The sequence below is a fragment of the Myodes glareolus genome, chromosome 5 (genome assembly GCF_982192425.1).
Source record: "Myodes glareolus chromosome 5, mMyoGla1.1, whole genome shotgun sequence".
Taxonomy (NCBI): Eukaryota; Metazoa; Chordata; class Mammalia; order Rodentia; family Cricetidae; genus Myodes; species Myodes glareolus.
Genome location: NC_142030.1, coordinates 6,423,550 through 6,443,873, shown reverse-complemented (window position 1 = coordinate 6,443,873; position 20,324 = coordinate 6,423,550). Strand labels below are relative to the sequence as shown.

At 46.9% G+C, this 20,324-nt stretch overlaps 1 protein-coding gene across 1 annotated transcript in view; it reads left to right on the top strand.

Moving 5' to 3' along the window:
* The window catches only part of Ush2a (usherin), a 683,507-nt gene that overhangs the window by 626,703 nt on the left and 36,480 nt on the right, over positions 1 to 20,324 (top strand). The window contains 8 exon segments of the mRNA XM_087905997.1: positions 3,121 to 3,343; positions 7,390 to 7,574; positions 7,576 to 7,788; positions 7,790 to 7,948; positions 7,950 to 8,462; positions 8,465 to 8,674; positions 8,676 to 8,928; positions 12,843 to 13,183. Of these exon segments, the coding sequence (XP_087762123.1) occupies positions 3,121 to 3,343; positions 7,390 to 7,574; positions 7,576 to 7,788; positions 7,790 to 7,948; positions 7,950 to 8,462; positions 8,465 to 8,674; positions 8,676 to 8,928; positions 12,843 to 13,183 (2,097 nt within the window).

Below are 20,324 nucleotides of genomic sequence, written 5' to 3'. Positions count from 1 at the left end.
TGGGAAGGGTACCAACATAGACCAGCATGGAAAGCAAGCATAAACTGATAACCCAGAGGTGAGAGATACAATACACGTAGCTCAAAAGAACCAGCAGGGGAGGGATGCCACTCAAATGGTGGTGTGCTAACCTTATACGCAGGAAGTCCGGGTTTCAGCCCAGCACCACATAACATTGGGCATGGTGACTGGCAATCCCGTCACTCAAACTTGGGAGGTGGGCACAGAATTTAAAGTTCAAGGTCATTCTCTGTGACATAGCAAATCCAAAGCCTTGGCCACATGAGGCTCTGCCTCAAACAACAAATACAAGGTTTAATAGCTAAAGTAATAGGAAAGGATACTGAAGTGGGAAAGAACATAATAATGAAAATTTAAGAAAGGAGAGAATACGTCAAGCTAAAAATATCCAAAGAGGAAGATGAGAAAAGTGGGGAGGAGATGAATATGAAACCTGAAGGGGATGAAGAAAAGGCAAGAAAAGTGAAGGGGGGGGGACTCTTCAGAAATAACAAAACAACAAGGGAACTGTTTTCCAGTCAAGTGCCGTGCGTCTGTGTGTGTGTGTGTGTGTGTGTGTGTGTGTGTGTGTGTGTGGTGTGGTGTAAGGTAAGTGTAAGCCAGATTAAGAAAAGCACTATTAAAATCACCCTTTACAGGATCACACCTTGAAGCATCTGTGCCCCGCACGCCGGAACTTGAACTTGAGAAACACAGGCCATGTTTCTACATTAGATGGCGGAGGTTCTGAGGCGGGGGGCATTTGGGATACTTTTGCTTTCAAGGATCTGAGCCATAAATGTTTATGAAAAGAATCTATAATGAAATCAGTTGTGTTATTTTTTTTTAACGGTTGCCGGGAGGATGTTGGAAGAGAGAACAGCCGGCTGTTAATCACTAAGCACTCGTGTTAGGAGAAGTGTTTGATAGCATTGCCACCTAGGGGCTGAATGGAAGTCTCCACTATGAAATAAACCGTAATGGAGCAGGTGCCACGACTGACAATATACATATGGTTTTACTTTATAGCCCACATGCTTTTCCAGTTTCTTGTGACAAAAACCATCTCCAAGTCTGCCCCAACAGCCCACTTTCCTGTGCGTAATCTGTTAGAGGTGATTGCCGTTCACTTTGGGGCCTCTGCTTCTGTTGGCATCTATTACCAAATCTTCTGAACAAAGAATTATTCTTTTTTGCATTATTAATCTTACCCATGTTTGCCCTATTTCCAGAGAAAAGAAATCATTTGTCAGGAAAGAATGTTTGTAATCAGGACTGGAAGCACTGTCGGATTTAATATTCACTATGGTCATCCTGGTTCGCTGATATATTTATCTAAAAGACCAATCCAATGTTGTGGAGAAATAAGTTTTTAAATATTCATGACCTAACTTTTAATATTTTAAAAAAGAGAAATTAATATTTCTGTAAAATTTGTTTCAGAGTCTGGCCGCTTAGCAAACGTTTAAATATTAAAAGATTTCAGGAGGTTAGAGTGTAATGTCATAATGGGACGTACTGAAACAGGAAAATTGACTTCACGAGTCTCAGATCTATAAAAGAAACTGTATTTTCTTTACCCAGGTCTCTCATGGAATAAGAGAGAATCAAAAAATATGTCTACCATCTTTTGGTTGTATTTGTTTTTACAGTTTCATCCAAAAATGGAATTTGAAAGATTTCAAATTAAGGAGAAATTCTTCCGCATAACTGTGTCCATGTTCTCAGCTACCTACCCTGAGAAATAACTTCCTCTCCCTACCTTTACCCATCAAGAAAAAGAAACACTTGATAGGTTATCAATGTCACATTTAAACATCTAATAAACCCAAGGTGATCATATGTCATTAAAGTCACCATCATCATCATCAGACAAAACTTAGTCATGACTGTTCATAGTCAGTGGTCACAGTCTACAGTAGGAAATACCCGCTCTCAAAATATGTGTATGTGTGTGTATGTGTGTGCATGCATGCATGTGTGTTTGTGTGTGTTTACTCATGCATATGTTGCTACCCCCTGTTGCAGGCATAATTCCTACCTTAAACAGACATATCCATCCTGCCCAGATTGGCAAGAACACCCCAGGGCCTCTCAGAATGTTAAGATTCTTAGCTCCAGTTAAGTTATGCAAAATACGTTAAATGTCTCTCTGTGAGGCAAGAAACAAACAAACAAACAAAAGTAATTCTGCGATTCCTTTTTTTTCTTTTAGACCAACAAAGGAGAAATTCTCAAAGCCTAGATAGCAATCACTTTGTGCACATTTCATGGTTTTAGTTACGCTGCTTCTGACAGATAGGAATAATTTCACATTTACATTAATAGCAGGCTTCTCCAAGGGTGTTTGGACATTTATAGTCCAATGGGCTCATTGCTGTTTTCTTGTGTTTGTTTTATCAAATTTGTAAGATACAAATGCACAGCCACACAATGAGTGGGGAAGGCTGGGGAGTAGAGGGTCTCATGTCTGAATAAGCAGCATTGCAGATTAGAGGTTTAGGCATGTCCCTGCTAAATCTCACAAAGACTTCCCATGAACCTGCTGGCCACCTCCCCATAGTTGCTAGGATGCAACTTGGGGCGACTGCTCTTTGTTAAGCTAAATGCAGCTCTCGTCGTGGGCACCACAGCTTGTAGGTCTCAGGCTCTGAAAGTCCACAGGTGACATCTGATACAACTTTTCCACATATCTGAAATCATTCGCTAGTTCAATGTTTTTCAATCTTCCTAATGCTACGACCCTTTAATACAGTTCCCCATGCTGTGGTGACCCCCTCCAATCCTAAAATTATTTCATTACTACTTCATAACTGTAATTTTGCTACTGTTATGAATCATAATGTAAATATCTGATACACGACCCTTGTGAAAGGGTTCTTTGACCTCCCAAGGGGGCTGTGACATCCTGGTTGAGAACCACTGCTTTAGTTGACGTATTTATTCAGTGTGGACAAGAGCAAGCAGAAAGAACACTCACTGTCTCGTCAACACGAGTCCAAACCTTTGCTGTGCATCTGTGCCATTGTGAATGCCGTGCATTCTGACATGGTCGTGTAGTCCAGAGAATAACCTTCTATTGACTTCTAACGGACACCTAACTTGTTAACTTTCTCACAGGGAACAAGCCACAGAGCCCATCTTTTGGGGTTAGAACCATTCACAACATCCCCCCCCGTGGGCGTGGTCGCTGTTAACAATGCAGGACGGGAGTCAAGCCCCTGGACTCTGATTTGAACTTTAGAATCTTCCCCAAGTGAACTAATCAACTTTACAGCTGACCTGAGAGAGAATGGGCGGGCTTTGCTGCTTCAGTGGTCGGAGCCGGAGAGAAACAATGGAGAGAGATCAAGGTAGAGTTCATCCTGCGTAGGGAATCCCGTGGTCATTTTCCAGATAAATCCATGTGTCCTGACATGCCATTTAGGTCACTGGGAAGCTGGTTTAATTCTCCTTGATGGCTCATCTTGGCACCTCCTCCTGGATCAGTGAAGAACAGCTGGGGGAGGGAGGCCTGATGTGGGCCCAGCAGCGGGCTGAGGTTACCTCATTTAATCCACACTTCAACCCCACTAGGTGGGACCCACTCAACTTCAGAAGGCTCATAAAGGTTAAGTAGATGCTTCGGGCAACATTGCCTAAAATGAGGTGGGATTTGAAGCTATGAACTCCCCAAAGCTCTGTACTCTGATTGACCCTGACCTCACTGCCTCCTTAGTCACCTTACTTTGGGTTATTTTCTTAGTTTATCTAACTCACACTCTACAGAGCTGTCTGCTAACTCTTCGGCTTCCCCATGTAGCCTTTAATTAGCCTTTAAATGTCGCATGTAAACCCTCGCCTCACCAACCTGGGGTGTAAAGGAGACAGAATTCCCATGTTTAACCCACACTTCGAAGCACTAAACGCTTGCCCACGTGAGATGGACCCACCTCATCTTTCTATTTTTCTTTCAGGAGCAGGCAGCCATTCACCCCCAGTTCTTCCCTCTGGCTTTGCCTCAGGTCAGGGTGGCAGAATCCCCAGCCACAGCTGTTGTATCCATTGCCTGCTCCGATCTCTCTCCCCAGAGAGTGGAGATCCCCATGCTAATTCCACAAGAAAGAGTAAAGACTAAACTTCACCTCGTCCGCCCTAAAAGAAGAATGAGACAGGAAATCCTATCCACAGCTCAGGGCTCTAGAGTCAGCTCCGACCTCCTGAGCCTTTCTCTGGCTGCCTCCTAGCTTAGCTGGAGGCCCTGCAGCCAATAACAGAAACTCAGAGACAAGCCACTCCCACCAGTAGACATCAGACAAACCCTCCTCCAGGGCAAGATACCTAAATCCTCAATCTTAAATCCTGAATCTCAGTTCTCAGGCCCTCCCGGGCAATAGAGCATCCTGTCCCTCCACTCATCAAAGCTCTTCCTGTGTGTATTCCCCTCCCAGCGACTGCCTCTCCTGAGAATGATTGACAATAGGAATATTGACTCCCCATCTGCATTTCACCAAATATTTATTGAGCTTCTACTAAGTGCCGTGCACTTATTCAAGAGCGAACAAGACGGGCAAGGCCCCTGCTGTCAAGGCCCTTACATGGGTGTGAATAAATGCAGGGGAGAGTGGAGTCAGAGGGGCAGAGGCACCAATTGTAAGCTGGTAAATAAACAAGCAAGGGAATTTCAGAGAGCCATGGATGCTATAAAGAAAATTAAATAGAGTCATGTAATTATGCCTGCTCAGGCTATTTTAAAATGGATAATCATTTGAATTGAGTTGACATTTGAGCTGAGCCCTGAATGACAAGGCAGAGGCAGTCATGTGAAGATATGGGGGCAAAATGTTCCAGACAAAATGAATAGCAAATGCAGGGCCCTAAGGCAGGAATGACCTTGGTGTGCTCAAGGAAACGGAAGAAAGCCTGTGTGGATGAAACGCTGGGAAGGAGGAAAAGATGGCACCGAGAGAGACTGGAGGCAGCGTGGGCCCAGCCTTGTGGGCTGTGACACGGAGCAGGGAGCGTGTTCAGGGTTCAGTGAGACATTACTGAGGGCTTTAAGCAAAGGAACGCTGTGATCCAATTTCTCACTCTGGCTGCACACTCATGACCTGTGAGAAACTAGTGGAGTCAAGAGCCTATTGGAGAATTCAGAGTAGAATTCAAATTAGATAGTTCCAATCAGAGTGGAAATCATGAAACCAGGAAATATGGGGTACTGGAAATGAATAGAGAAGGTAGAGATGAGATTTTTGTTAATAGGCTGGACGTGAGGCATGAAGGAAGAGGTGGAGGCTGACTCTTCAGATTGCCTTCTGGGCTTTGACCCTGAGGTGTTAGCTAATTCAGAAGAGAATGCTGGGAGAGCAGCAGGTTTGAGGGCAAGTGGCTAGTCAAGAGTCCAAGCTCAGAACTCCACAAGAAGTCGTCAACGAGATCTGTATCTGCAGTGTGTTAGCAGGCGGCTGTGTTTAACCATGGTGATGGACAGAATCATCATGGAGAGGCTGTAGCTAGGGATGAGGAGATGCTGGGGTCAAGCCCTAGGGTACAAGGAATTTGGAGTTCATGGTGATGGACAACATCACCACGGAGAGGATGTAGCTAGGGACGAGGAGATCCTGGGGTCAAGCCCTGCGGTGTGAGGAATCTGGAGGTCACGAAGAGGAAAGGTAGTCAGGGGAGAGTGAAAAGAAACTAGATGTTGAGGATGGGCAGGTGAGTCGTGCGTGCCCGATGTGAGGAGAAGGGAGCTGGGCGTTGTTGAGACCTGGACTAAGGAAGAGCAAGGTCCCTGGAACCTTGGCCGCAAAGAAAGGAAAGATGGCAGCTCACTGGAGACACGTAGGTGGGAAGGACAGCAGAGAAATGGGACAGTAGCCAGGCAAAGGGGATGTTGAGACTTTTATGTAAAAATCAATGCGATACTAGAGCACACTGAAGCACGAATGGACATAGCCAGAGAGGGAGGGGACTCGGTGATGGAAGAGATAATATGAATAATTACAAGAATGGAGTCCTTAGAAAAGAAGGGGGATTGATGCCTGCTTGGCCTTTGATTGAGCATAGATACTTCAGTCATAGGGACAGAAGCCAAGATGACCACAGACACTCTTCACCTTACGCTGGGATACCTCCAAAGAAACCCATCGCTAGTTGATTATATTATTGAACTGAAAGTGTATCCTGAACTTATAACCTCCCACTACCAGAGTTCCAACTCGCCTACTCTAATTATTCTCTTGAACACCTAAATTAGTCTATAGAAGGCCAAAATCATCTCCCACAAAGGCTACTTTATGATGAAGTATTAACTATGTAATCTGGTGAATACCAAACTGAAAGTTGCGGAAATGACTGCTCCACTATGTCCTCTCACCAGATTGTAGCTAAAACCTGGAAGCTGAGAGGAGTAGGATGCCAATGGAGTGTGAGACTTGGGATCCACAAGAATGTAGAACATGTCCTGACAACACTACGTCCTGCGAGAGCATGCCTTTCTGACTTCATCTCCTTCTCGATGGAGGATGCAGGCATGTCAAAAACCAACTCTGAGGGAGAGAGAAGCGTATTGGCAGGTAGGGGAGAAAGGACAAGATATAAAATAATCACTTTGGACAACGAGAAAGCAAATGCAAAGGAGAAAGATGGGATTACTATTTGATAATTACCTACTAGTGGTTTCCGGACAAGGTTTAAATCAAGACCAGCCAGTATCTGTCAGCTCCGTGTAATTACAAACGATTGCTACAGAGGTTAAGAGCGGGGCTGTAATGAGCACACGTGGTCTTGCCCACCATGTAAGCCATCAAGGCTTCTATGACTTCAAAGAGAAAGCAGTGCATAGAAATGCTCTCCCATATGGTTATTAAGACTATGTAAATGTGTATCGGTGTGCTATATCTACACATGTGACCACATTTGTACACATGTGCATCCCATGATGTGAGCCTGCACACAAACGCATGCATATACCCATAGATGCACGTTTTCAACCCCAGCATCCTATAACAAGGATGACTAGCAATATGGTTCCATTTCACAGAAGGCTCAGAGGACGGCAGATTGTTCAGATAAACCACATGTGCCCAGACAGGATGAGATCAGAGGCGTGGAGGGTCTTTAAATAGGAGATCTGAATGTTCTTTCTGCCTTTCAACCCTCATGAGTGCTGTGTAAGCCATAGCGTTCACCAGCCTGAGGTTTGGGTCAATGCTTAGATTTTATCCAACCTTTTAAAAAGTTTTCTGTGGACTTGACATTAACCGTGGCAGATCCCACATCTAAAGCCAGCATTTGCATGCTAATGGATTAGCACCAATGGGATCAGGTGGCAGGTGTGAGTGTTTCAGACAGACTAGACCACTGCACCAAGAATCCCACACGGCTCACATCCTCCTCTTCTCTTCATCTTGCAGGCATACCACGTCTTCAGCGATGGGATCCTGGAGTATTCTGGCCTGCATCGACAGTTTCTCATCGAGCGCTTGGCCCCCTTCACCCTCTACACTCCAACCCTCGAGGCCTGCACAGCAGCAGGCTGTGCTCACTCAGAGCCCCAGCCTCTCTGGACAGACGAAGCCCTGCCCACCGCCCCCCCCAGACTCTCAGTTGGCTCCTACCATCCAGTCTGTGGAGTCCACCACTGTAAGACTACAGTGGTCTCAGTCAGCTAAGCCAAACGAGAAGATAACTCATTATGAAGTGATTCACAGATGCTTGGAGAGAGAGGACTGGGGAGATGGGACAACTCAGGTGGATGAAAACGTTGTTTTCACAGAATCTAACATAGTAAGAGACTCCTGGCTGTGTACTGAATGACACAAGCCTACAGCCGTGGAGGCAAGATGCTTATAGAATCTGCATGTGGAATTCTGCAAGGCACACCTGTGGCTCTTGGATTGTGGTAAGGGCATTGCGAGCTCCCACAGAAGACCTTGCTCCACCTGAGATACCTGATGTGTCTGTGAAGCCCCCACACACTGCTTTTTTCCTGAATGCCACCCCAAAAGTCTAATGGACCCAGTGCTATGAACTTCAGAGGCATGAGTGCCCATCCTTTCGGCTTCCACGCTAGCACCTTCAACTACACCGACAGCCAGCTGCTTCCCTTTCTAGCTTACAGTTATTCAGTCCTCGCCTCCACCAATGGCAGCTGCTGTACCAGCAAACCCAATGCCGTCACCATTCCTGAAGTGCCTCCATGAGGAGTCAGCCCTCCAGTTCTTCAGGCCATTGGTGCCAGCCAGATAAACGTGTCTTGGTCCCCACCACCAATACAAAATGGAAAGATGGCTAAATATTTGCTTACATGTGATGGTCAGGAGTACACGGCTGGGCAGGGCCTGTCCTTTCTGGTTTCCAACCTGCAGCCTTTTACTCAATTCAGTATCTCCCTTGTGGCCTGCACAGCTGGAGGATGCACTGCTAGTGGGGCGGCATCTGCTTGGACGATGGAGGCCCCGCCAGAGAACATGGACCCCACCCCCCAGTACTGCAAGTCACAGGCTCGGAATCTATAGAAATTGCATGGAAACCTCCGAGACACCCACATGGCCAGATCAGAAGTTATGAGCGTCGAAAAGATGGAGCCTCTGTGTATTCAGGGCTGGAAACTCACTACCATGATTTTACCCTTGCCCCAAGTGTAGAATACTGCTACTCGGTGACTGCCACCAACAGCCAGGGAAGTGCCTTTGAGTCCACTTGTGAAGGATCAAACCAGCCCCTCAGCTCCCTCAGGCTTATAGCCTCCAAAGTTGCAGGCCAGGGACGCTCTTGAGATCTTAGCAGATTGGGACTCTCCAGTGAGGAAAAATGGTGAGATCATCAACTATACCCTGTTCACCTGTGAACTGTTTGAAAGAGAAACCTGAGCACTGTGTGCTAATACAACACACAGTTCTTTGGATACGCGGTCACTCACAGTCAGGGACCTGAAGCCATTTCGCAGGTAAGGAGATAAGCTGGGCTTTCTGGAGGCAAGTCATTGTCCCTTCCGTTGTGCTCCATCAGTGCCAGTGAGGCTCCCAGGGCCAGGTGCACACGTCACCTCCTGTGCGCCAGCCGTGGACAGTATGGGCAGGTCAGGTGCACACGTCAGTCACCTCCTGTGCGCCAACCGTGGAGAGTATAGGCAGGTCCCACCTTCATTTAACTACAGCATGCTTTCCCAGACTCTGGAGAACAGAACTGTGACACATGATGTTTCGATGCCGGCTTTCCAGAAAATTTGGAAGTTTGTCATCTGGAGTACATCATGAAGAGACAGGGCCGATCCCCTCCGCTGCGTTGCACACCCTCAATAGTTATTAAGCTGAAAGGAGGGCTGGAGAGATGGCTCAGTCAGTGAAGTGCTTGCTACCCAAACAGGGGGACCTGGGTTAGATCCCTAGCACACACATGAACAGAGGGGCTTCTTCCAATAGCCTCATATCTGGTGGGGCACACGAGCGGTGGAGTCAAACCCACCAGGTTACCAAGCCAGCTAGACAGACAGGTGAGTCAGTGAGCTCCAGATTCAAAGAGATCGCTTTCCAAAAGAATGTGAAAAGTGACAGCACTGTGTGCCACCCTCTAGCTTCCAAACACACACACACACACACACACACACACACACACACACACACACACATTCAGACACATAGCCTTAAGTATACTGGACCAGTATTTGTCTAGAGGCTAGCCTTCTTTCATTCAAATCTAACACCTCTTCCTCGGATAATAGGGTCTTTGAGTTCTGTATCCGCCACAGAACTCCCTTGGTTTTGAACTCATGACTTTGCAGGTGGTACCACTTTGCTCAAATGTGTCGTCCTCGGTTTGCCTGGCTTCTATGACACTCATGGAAGTGTTCTAAACCAGCACGTTTCCTCTAGCTTCCCAACACCTGAGCATTTCCCCTCATCCCATCTCAGGTACCTGACATCCACAGAGAGAATACCAAAGACATTTTGTGTGAAAAATTTAGTAAAATGAAAAGAATCACTTAAAAAAAATAAAATCTGCAAAAGTATTGATGTCCAGCCACCTCAGGTAAGATTCGACTATGATTCTGATGTCTGGTGTGTAGACAGACACAGCTGCGATTACCTGTGGGTACAGAGCTATGAGGATGAAGCATTTGTGGTCTTACACATCTACTCAGGACAATTATTTAGCATCATATCAAATATTAAACGGTAATTAAAAGCTCTTCAGGTATTCTTTTCCACAGCTAATCTACATGCTATGTGCATAGCCTTTGGTCTCCCACTACTGAGGATATTTTAAAGGCCTGTGTTGGGGTGGAGCCCTGCGTTTTGTCAGGGTTTCCTCTTTACATGACCACAACACGGGCATTAAAATCATATCCATCTTGCACCCCTTTGAGCACTGATATCTCAAAGGATTCCTGGAGAAAATGGCTTCGCAGATGTCAACATAACACTCTTTCTAGAGAAAAATGAAAAGACTAATGTGGCAATCCTAGCAAGGACAGGTAAGGAGGGGGGCAGAGCTGAGTCCCCCAACAGCTGAAGCCCTGACACTGATGAAATGTAACAGAGTATCAAAGCTGTATCAGATGATTTCTGGTCCTTTCTGTCTTTGTGGGTTTTACATCATATTGATATTTGATGATACAATGAAAATTAGTGTGTTCATCTTGGGGCACCCCCAGCTGACCAGTAGGAAGCGGTTTGGGAATCTTCGAGAACCAGGAAGAAAGTGGCCCAGGACTTTCTGATTATTCGCTTGTTTTTGTTGTTGTTTTAAGGAAGGGTCTCACGTAGCCCACTATGAACTAGAAATTACTACATCACTGCCTGTCTTCCACGGGCTGGAATTGCAGGCTTGGGCCGCCACATCCAGCATTTTTTGTTGGTTTCTGTTTAGGACAGGTCTCCTGCCATCTGGGCTGGCCTTGAATTTCTGGCCCTCGTTCTTCCACTCACTCCCTGCTCGGACCGAGCAGTGCTAGGGACCGAGCAGAGCTAGGGCCTGCATCTGTTCTCAATAAGCATTCTACAAATTGCATCCCTCGCTTGACTTTAAAACGACTTTTAAAACGAGCCACAGAGAATCCAGAAAAATCAGTCCTATGCGGAAAGTCAAAACTGACCCAACAACATTGCTTATCAGTCTGGCTCACCGTGCACATCAGTGAATCTGCTCACTGAAGAACTGGCAAATGGCAGCGTAGAGATGTGTAAGAGAGGAGAGAGAGGGAGAAAGAAGGAAAAAAGAGTCTGCTTTAGGCACATTTCCTGTTGCAGAGATAATACCCTGACAAGAGTAATTTCATGGGGGATGGGCTTATGGTGGGGGGGGGGGAGAATTGTCTGTATTCTGTCAATCATGTTTTAAATAAACACTGATTGGCCAGGCAGGAAGTATAGGTGGGTCAACCAGACAGGAAGTAGAGGTGGGGCAATGAGAATAGGAGAATACTGGGAAGGAGGAAGCCCATTCCTCACCAGTCCTGCCCAGACCACAGAAGCAGGATGTGACCTGTCCCCACTGAAAAAGGTACTGGGCCATGTGGCTAACATAGATAAGAATAACAGGTTAATATAAGTTACAAGAGTTAATAAGAAGCCTGAGCTAATGGGCCAATCAGTTTATAACCTAATGTAGACTCTCTGTGATTGTCTCTGGGACTAAACAGCTGGGGGGCCGGGCAGGACAGAAACCCCAACAAGCTAGCCCTCAATGTTCCAGGCTTATGCTGGCTCACTGATGAGTCCATCAGCAGCCAGGGCAGTTGGTCACATGGTACACAGAGTCAGGTAGCAGGGTGAGGTAAGTGTCAGAGCTCCACTCACTTTCTCAAGTTTGCTTGTTTCTGGAGGGGCTTCCCACCTCGGTTCAAGGCAGTCAACGGGAGCCTGCAGAGGAATGCCCAGAGGCTAATTATCCCTCGCAGGTGTGCCCAGAGGCGCTTCGCTTAGGTGTTTCCTGATCCTGTCAAACTGACAGTTCATGCTAACATTCACTGAGCCACAAAGGAAATGAAAAGCATAAATAAGAAAACATAACTAAGAAGGAAAAATGCAAAACAGAGAGCCATGGAGAACAGAGAGCATGGGCAAAAGGAGAGGAAGCAGGAAAGAACAAGACGCTACTGCTACTGAACCCAAGAGGAGGGAGCAGGGAAGAAAGGTGACCAACTCACACCTGAGGGAAAGGGTGGGTCCTGAAATCGATGGGCGTGGTAAGAGAGTAGTATTTGCCTGCAGCTGGAGGCACCCAGCACTAACCAGGGGCCTTTGTGTTGGGAAAGGTTCTGCCATGGAAACAGATACCGGCTAGGAGGCAACACATAATTGATTAATCAAGCTTGACTAGGTAGTGATAAGGTGTCTCCGTGATGGATAATGTAGTGTGTAGGGGGGGTTAACTTTGCCCCCCAGAGGTCTTCGCTTGAGCTAAGGGAGCCTGTTTTAAGATGTCAGGTGTCACATGAGGAGATCCATTACCATGGAGCCTTCATAATCTGGAAGCCTTCCCAGGGAGTCGCTTGGCTCTGCCTAGCAGGTAGGAGGAGGCAGGGTCACACAAAGCTGTAAAGCCCTCTGCTGTGTTCAGTACCTTTTCACAGCACCAGGATTTTCTCACTGGACAGGAGACCTAGAGTTTCTTTACTCCATTCATCCCTCTCTAGGCCAGAACTGACCACTTAACAAACAGATGAAGGTCTGTCTTTGAGTTTGCAAATCAGAAGGCTGAAACTGTTCAAACTTTTCATAAAAATAGAACTGTATCATTATTTTAAAGCTAGCTGTTCATAAATATAAACTTTTTTATTTTCTTCTGAAACATGATCTTTTCAAAAATTGTCCCAGAGAGATTTAAGAATCATCCTTGATCCTACCTTGTTTCCTATAAGTATGAAATTCGTCTCCAAACCTGCACCGCCCTGGGATGTGCCTCCAGCGACTGGGCATCTACCCAGATCACAGAGGTACCATCCCTGATGCAACCAGCCCAACATCTGGAGGTGTAGACAGCTGCAGGAGGATTCCAGCCCATAGTAGTTGTGTGGTGGGCAAGACTCCTCTAGCCCAATGGAAAAACCATAGACTTTGAATTATACAGAAGACAAATAGAAACCCATCCTGGAAAGACCAGTCCATTGTTAGCCTACAGTGGAAGCTTCAGCTCATTTACGGATTTGGAGCTATTACCTTTCACAGAGTATGAGTATCAGGGAAGAACTCTGTGTGTCTTATAAAACTCAAGCCGGGATGGTGTGCACCCATCAGAGATTCCTTCTACCCTGTCCCTTGCACTCCCAAAAGCCACTTAGTGAAATGTAGTCTTACAGAATGTTGTAATATCCCTTCAGTTTTTCTAAGCAGCCAATGAGGGAGGAAGGACAGTTCATTTACACTCTTCATTTCTTGGTCCTGGGTCCACATGCTTGGTTTTGCTGTGGGTTTCAGGTGGATCCTGTATCAGTGATGTGGTTTCGACTGTTAGGCTTCCTTCCACCTGGGTCGCCTTGGTTATAAGTAATTCCTTAAACCATCCCTAGGGAAAGAGCTCATGGTTTGTAACAAAGCAAAGCAAAGCACAGTAGCAAACATGGCCAGTCACCGTGTTCCAGAGAAAGCAGAGATGTTGAGAGGAACCAAAAGGCTGTCGCTAATCTGCCTGTGGAAAGTAAGACATTTAAAGACCAACCCATCTATCAATCAGTGGTATTAATACCTCACGTATCTCAACAAAGACTAGGAATTAAGAATGATATTCAAAAGTATTTTGAAATCTATTAGACTGTATGCGAGACTTTGATTGCCACGGGATCTGCATGTAATATTCCCGCAGCAGCAATGCATTTCCTAAGAGGATGGATCTGATGTCTCGGTATCTCCTTGCAAGTGAGGCACACGGGGTTGCACTCAGCCGCACACTCACCTGGGGCTTGATTTTACCCAGCAACTCAGAAGTTTGAATGACAAAGATTAGAAGTCGTCGTAGAATTACGCTTCAGCTCCAGTTCAAAGTCTCTTTCCCACACTGTTTCCGAGACCATCCTCCCTCTGTCTCTTTAGTGTTTTAGGCTCTGTCTCTTCTACTTAAGCCAATCTTGGTTTCTCTAGCTTGCAATTCAGGGATGCTTGCCAAATGGATAAACCCTGAAGGTCAGGCAAATACCAAGAAAAATCTTCAGATTAAAATATACACACACACACACACACACATATATATATATACATATATGTATATATGTATTAATCTGAAGATTTTTCTTGGTATTTGTGTGTATATATATATATGTCTGTGTGTATATATATATATACACAAATACCAAGAAAAATTATTATATATATATATATATATATATATATATATATATATATATATATATCCCAAAAAGCTTGTCAAGGGGGCTGTAGCTCAGTTGGTATACTGCCTGCCTAGTGGGCAAGACTCCCCAGGTCCCTTCTCCACAACTGTGGTCATACAGTGTGATGGTGCTTGCTTGTAATCCCAGCATTCCAGAGGTTGAGGCAGAAGAATAAAGACCAGAAATAACAATAAAATGACCAGGAATGTGATAGATACAAAGAAGTGTGATTTTGTTAGAGGGAACATTTTATACATGAAAAGACTCTCTCAGGACAACACTGCTTTTTTTATAAGTCACCTGAGGAAGCTAGTATTGCAAATGTAAATCAACTCTTGAATTGGAGAACTATACACACGTAAATCTAAATTTATTGTTTGTAATTACAAATCTAAAAACTCTCTTAAAAGCCAGAGTGTTCTCTTGGTTAGGTGCCAGCTACTTGGTAGCAAGACCTAATCTAAATAGATGGAAGGCTATTTATAGCATTTATTGACTTTTCCCACTTACATATGAGTATGTGTCCACAGAAAAACTGTTTTATGATAGGATGACTGCCCAGATAATGCTGGAGCAATTATACAGCAAACAACAAACTCGGTTACCTTCTGCCGGGTGCTGGCAGTGCACGCCTTCAATCCCAGCAGGTGGAGGCAGGTGAATCTCTGTGAGTTCTAGGTCAGCCTGGTCCACAGCAAGTTCCAGGAGAGCCAGGGCTACAAAGAGAAGCCCTGTCCCAAAACAAAATACAAAACAGCAAAACAAACTTTGCCACCTTCTTGTTCTTAATTATGTGAATGTCTGTGTCTGTCTGTCTGTCTGTCTGTCTCTCTCTCTCTCTCTCTCTCTCTCTCTCTCTGTGTGTGTGTGTGTGTGTGTGTGTGTGTGTGTATACACCTGTGTGTACAAGCACCCGTGGAGGCCAATCAAGGGCATTTGGTCCACTTGAGCTGTAGTTAGAGGCACTCTGTGTGTACTAGGAACCATGTTCAGCGAGAACAATCACTCTTCACTGCCATGTCCTCTCTGCAGCCCCTCAGGGTAATGGGAAAGCACAGCACACCGGACGGTGTAGAGTAGGACTGTGGCTGGTGTCTGGAAAGAACAAGTACCTGTCTTTGCCGTCCTTCGAGTCAGAGCATGGTTAGACAGTGCCGCCCTGCGTGGCCCTGCGTGGCCCTGCGTGGCCCTCCCTTTGTCTCTTCTCATTTGCTTCTCGAGGAAGTGCGCAGTTGTCAAAGACCCTGAGGTTCTCGGCTGGGTTCTTGAGCAGGTGGAACTGGTATGGACTCCTTGGACGGCAGCAAACACTCAGAGATACTGCACTGAGATAAACCACTGATCGCTGCTCCCTTGGCCCGTGCTGTGTCATTGGGAAAAGCAGGACCACATATCGGCAGAAGTCTCAGCTCCACTTTGAAGGCATCTACGTCTGAGGCGTGTGTTGTATCTCTAGTTAGGTTTCTCATGTTGGTTGACCAAGGGACCCACATGAGAGGCTGAGGTGAGTTGAAGCCCTCACTGGGTGCTGTTGCCTTTGCAGCTACTCCGGCCAGTTCTGGGTCACAGTTGCCCCCTTGATCACTTCTCCTAAGTGGTTGACATTGCAAGCGTGAGCTGTCAATCCAACTCATGCTAGCTTGTTTCTGAGACAGGGTCTCACTGTATTCCTGTGGGGCCTAGAACTCAAATGTAGAGCATGCTGGCCTTGAACTCACAGACAGACATCTTCCTCTGCCTCTTCAAATGTTGGCATTAAAGTCAAACACTACAATGGGCATCTCATTCTACTCTTCTTAAAGGGAAGTCCCACTCTTTACCTATGGAGGTAGAAATGAGGTCTGCGGTGGAATTTTATTTGTATAAATAAAACTTGCCTGAATATCAGAGGGCAGAGCTAGCCACTAGCTAACCATAGAGGACTGGAGGTCTGTACAGACAGACAGGAAGTGATATGGCTGGGCAGAGAGAGAAAATGAGAAGGGGGAAGGAAGTCGAGAGGTAAGGTGACAGTGGCTTGGCTCCTTCATCTCGTTGATCTCTCAGCATTTCCGCTGTATCTGACCCTGGGCTTTTTTGTTATGAAGACCTGTTAGACTCGTGCTACAGAGCTCAGCATTTCCCGGGGCAGTCCCTGTCTCCATAAAACACTATGTTTTCCTTGTAAACCTGTTTTCCTTCCTGCCATTATTGCACAGTTTTGCCTTGTTTCTCTCATCCTCAGGAGGTAAGAGTTAACACTGTGTGAAACAAGACTTTCTGAGTTGAGAAAAGTTGAGTCTCTACTTCAACACAACCTCCTGGGAGCCTGAAATTCTAAAGGCTCAAACTGAAGGATAAGTTGTAGAAAAGAAAAGAAAAGAAAAGAAAGCCATGTGAGGTGCAGAATCTGAGTGGACGGTGTTAGGGATGGCTGTTTACAGTCCACAGGGGTGGTAGGCAGCTTTGTGGAACAAGGCATACAGAGTCCTGTTAGAAACCCAGTCGGCCATGGGAGTGCCGAATGAACGGCTGTCCGCTGGCATCTGATTCTTAACCCTGTAAGTGTGCTTTCGTGCCTCCGTGCTGAATGAAATCCCTGCAGGAAAAGACTGTTCTTTAAACGGGTGTCACGTGACTAGGCAGAGCCAGGGGACACCTACACACTCAATTGGTGTTTTCTCCTACAGTACCACTTTTTACTTTGGCCCCTCCCAACTGGACTGTGCTTAGCTATACTCTTTGTACCCCGAACTTCTGTCAGAAAGAATGAACAAGCAAGTTAGGGCAGTGGTCTTCCCACAGGCCTCAGGAAGAAGCTGGTGAGCCTCCCTCCCGATCTGTCCCAGGGTTTTGCAGAGTTGAGGGTGGAACCCAGGGCTTTGCACATGCAAGCCGAGCAAGGCTTCTACCACTGAGCTCGGCCCCCAGCCCTGCGCTTTAGCTTCTACCTCAGGGAGAGACGCCTGGCTAATGAGCAGCTCCAGGTAATTCTGCATTCATATTCATACTCTCGCTTAAGGCAATGACTCACCATGGAGTTGCCCAGGCCTGCCAGGGCTCCCTTTCACTGACTCGTGCTGACAGGGACTTAATTAGCTCTCCTGAAACTTCCCCACATTGACAGGTTTCTGCAGTGAGCACCCACACACACTCAGAGGCTCCGAGGGCTTCTGGTGCCTAGTGCCTGGGTGACTGAGAATCTCCAGCTCAGCCTTGCAGGAGAGACTTTCTGACTCACTGATGTGAGGGTCTGGTCTTGAGGCTAAGGCTGAGGGAGCCAGGGCATGCTGGGAGCTGCTGCTGCTTAACCAACCAGCGTTGTTGCCCAAGAAGAGGATGGAAGGAAGGCTGTGAAGGAAGCAGAAGGGATTCTTAGAGGCTGAGGATGTCCAAAGGCTGATGGATTAAAACATCAGTAGGGTACTGGGGGTCTCCATCAAAGCTGCCAAAGCACTGGTGATGAGCGAAAAGAAGGAGAGAGATAGCGGTGTCCCGCCTTTTGGATAATTGAGCAATGTAGCTTCTCCAAGCCTTCCCTCATTGCCTTAGCACTTGTTATAACAGAATGCCTCAGACCATGCAACCTACACCGTGAACATTTATCGTCCACAGTCCAGGAGATCTTACAATCCAGGGCCCAGGTGCCCACAGCTGCCCTGTATGGTGAGGAACCACTCTGCTTTGCAAAGGCGTCTTCTCATCATAGCTCACAATGCAGGGCAGAGAGGGAGAGGAACTGGGCAAGAGGAGGAGGACACAGAGGCCTTGGAGACCTTGGCATGGTTGTGACATGTCAACAATACACGTTCACTTGGGACCGTCACTCACGCAGGGCTTCCTTCACTCCTAGCTACCCTTCCTGCTTCCTACTCCCTCCCTCCCTCCCTCCATACTTCCTCCCTGCATGCTGCTCCTCACCAAAATGAGTATGGACCCATCAGCAGTGATGTCTCTTTATATGACCTAACCTATTTACTTAATTCATTTAAAAATTTATAAAAATATCATAATCTGAAAGTATAAATGAGTAATAAATGTATTTCACTTACAGGCTATGTATGGGTCCTTAGGGTCTTGAAGCAAAGCCTTTGTTACAGCCAATAACAGAGGAGCACATTAAGCTAGACTGCAGCCAAGGGAATTGCTCTGTTTGTCTGGGGAGGAGACTAAAGGAATTCCTCAACACCAAGAGAAGGACTAGACACCAGACCTTGGCAACCCAAGGCAGGACTTGCTGTTGTTCTTTCTCCACTCGTTCTTTAATCTGTCCATCCCTCCATCCCTCCGGCCCTCCATCCCTCCGGCCCCCCATCCCTCCGGCCCTCCATCCCTCCGGCCCCCCATCCCTCCGGCCCTCCATCCCTCCGGCCCCCCATCCCTCCGGCCCCCCATCCCTCCGGCCCTCCATCCCTCCGGCCCTCCATCCCTCCGGCCCTCCTCCATCCCTCCGGCCCTCCATCCCTCCGGCCCTCCATCCCTCCGGCCCTCCAGCCCTCCGGCCCTCCAGCCCTCCGGCCCCCCATCCCTCCGGCCCTCCATCCCTCCGGCCCCCCATCCCTCCGGCCCCCCATCCCTCCGGCCCTCCATCCCTCCGGCCCCCCATCCCTCCGGCCCTCCATCCCTCCATCCCTCCATCCCTCCGGCCCCCCATCCCTCCGGCCCCCCATCCCTCCGGCCCTCCAGCCCTCCCTCATCTTATCTTGTTCCTACATAGCTTCATGCAGTACAATGCATAGGCAAGCTTGGCGGTTAAACCAGCATAAAAGTGAATGTGCTCACATAGATAGGAATATAATTCAACCAATATCATAATAGTTATTGTTATCACCCTCCCTCCTTAATAAGGAAGAGGACTGCCCTAGAACTCTAAACTTGACCTGTTACACCATATGCCTTCCTAAGAACTGAGAAAATTAAGCCCTCTCAGTGAGCATGCCTCATCCATGGTCTACTTTCTCCATCAAGGCTATATGGCATGTGTGAGAAATGCATCCAATCTGAAGCAAATATTGCACAGCACAGCCCTCACACCAAAGACACCCATGAAGGATATGGACCACTGTTTCTTCAACTCTCACAACTTCTGTTTTCTAAAAGAAAACAGTTAGAATCCCAAAATTTGGGCTGGGGAGATGACTGAGCTGTATAGTATAAGCACAATGCCCTGGGTTCGAATCCCAGAACTCGTGTTAAAAAAAAACCCAGGAAAAGCCAAGGACACCTGTAACCAAAGGACTAAGGAAGCAGAGGCGGAGGCATGGCAAGTGCATCTTTGGGGCTCACTGATCAGCCAGCCGGGCTCACTGGGGGAGCCCAAGACCACAAAGGCTCAAAAAGAAGGTAGATCATGGCTGAAGAAAAACAGCTGAGGTTATTTAAGGTTATTTAAGGTCTTACCTCTGCACCTGAACACATGTGCACATGTACCCACACACACTCGTACACACACACACACACACACACACACACACTCACATACACACATACACTTGTGCATGCGCACACCACAACCTTGGGTGACATTTAATTTCACATGGTCCCCTTTGTGTCATTCAGGTGTGTTATGGGAGTAACATTCTGTATTAGTAGGGTGCCTGGGTCTTAGGCCCATGCTGTACCCCAGTCTGAGATGAAGAGAACTCTGGTCTGTGTCGGTGAATCTTTAATCAGTAGTAGACTGTATCAAACTCTAATTAAGAGCACAAGTGGTTCTGAACGGGCGGGGGGAGGAGTGTGTGTGTGTGTGTGTGTGTGTGTGTGTGTGTGTGTGTGTGTGTGTGTGACTCCTTGCAGTTTATCCTTCCTTGTCTCAGAAACAGTCAGGTGGTCACTCACTGACACAGCCCGAGACCGCCCCCATCACTGAGAGTCTTCTTTCTCTGTGCTGGCTCCTTGTCTCGTCTTGCTTGCTTTCTGATGCTGTCACAACACCAGACCCCTTCCCTAAGTGTTTTCTGCACCACATTTATCCGCAACTTATCAAGCATGTTTTCTGTTTGGCTTTGGACTTGCATTTAATTAGGTATTAATC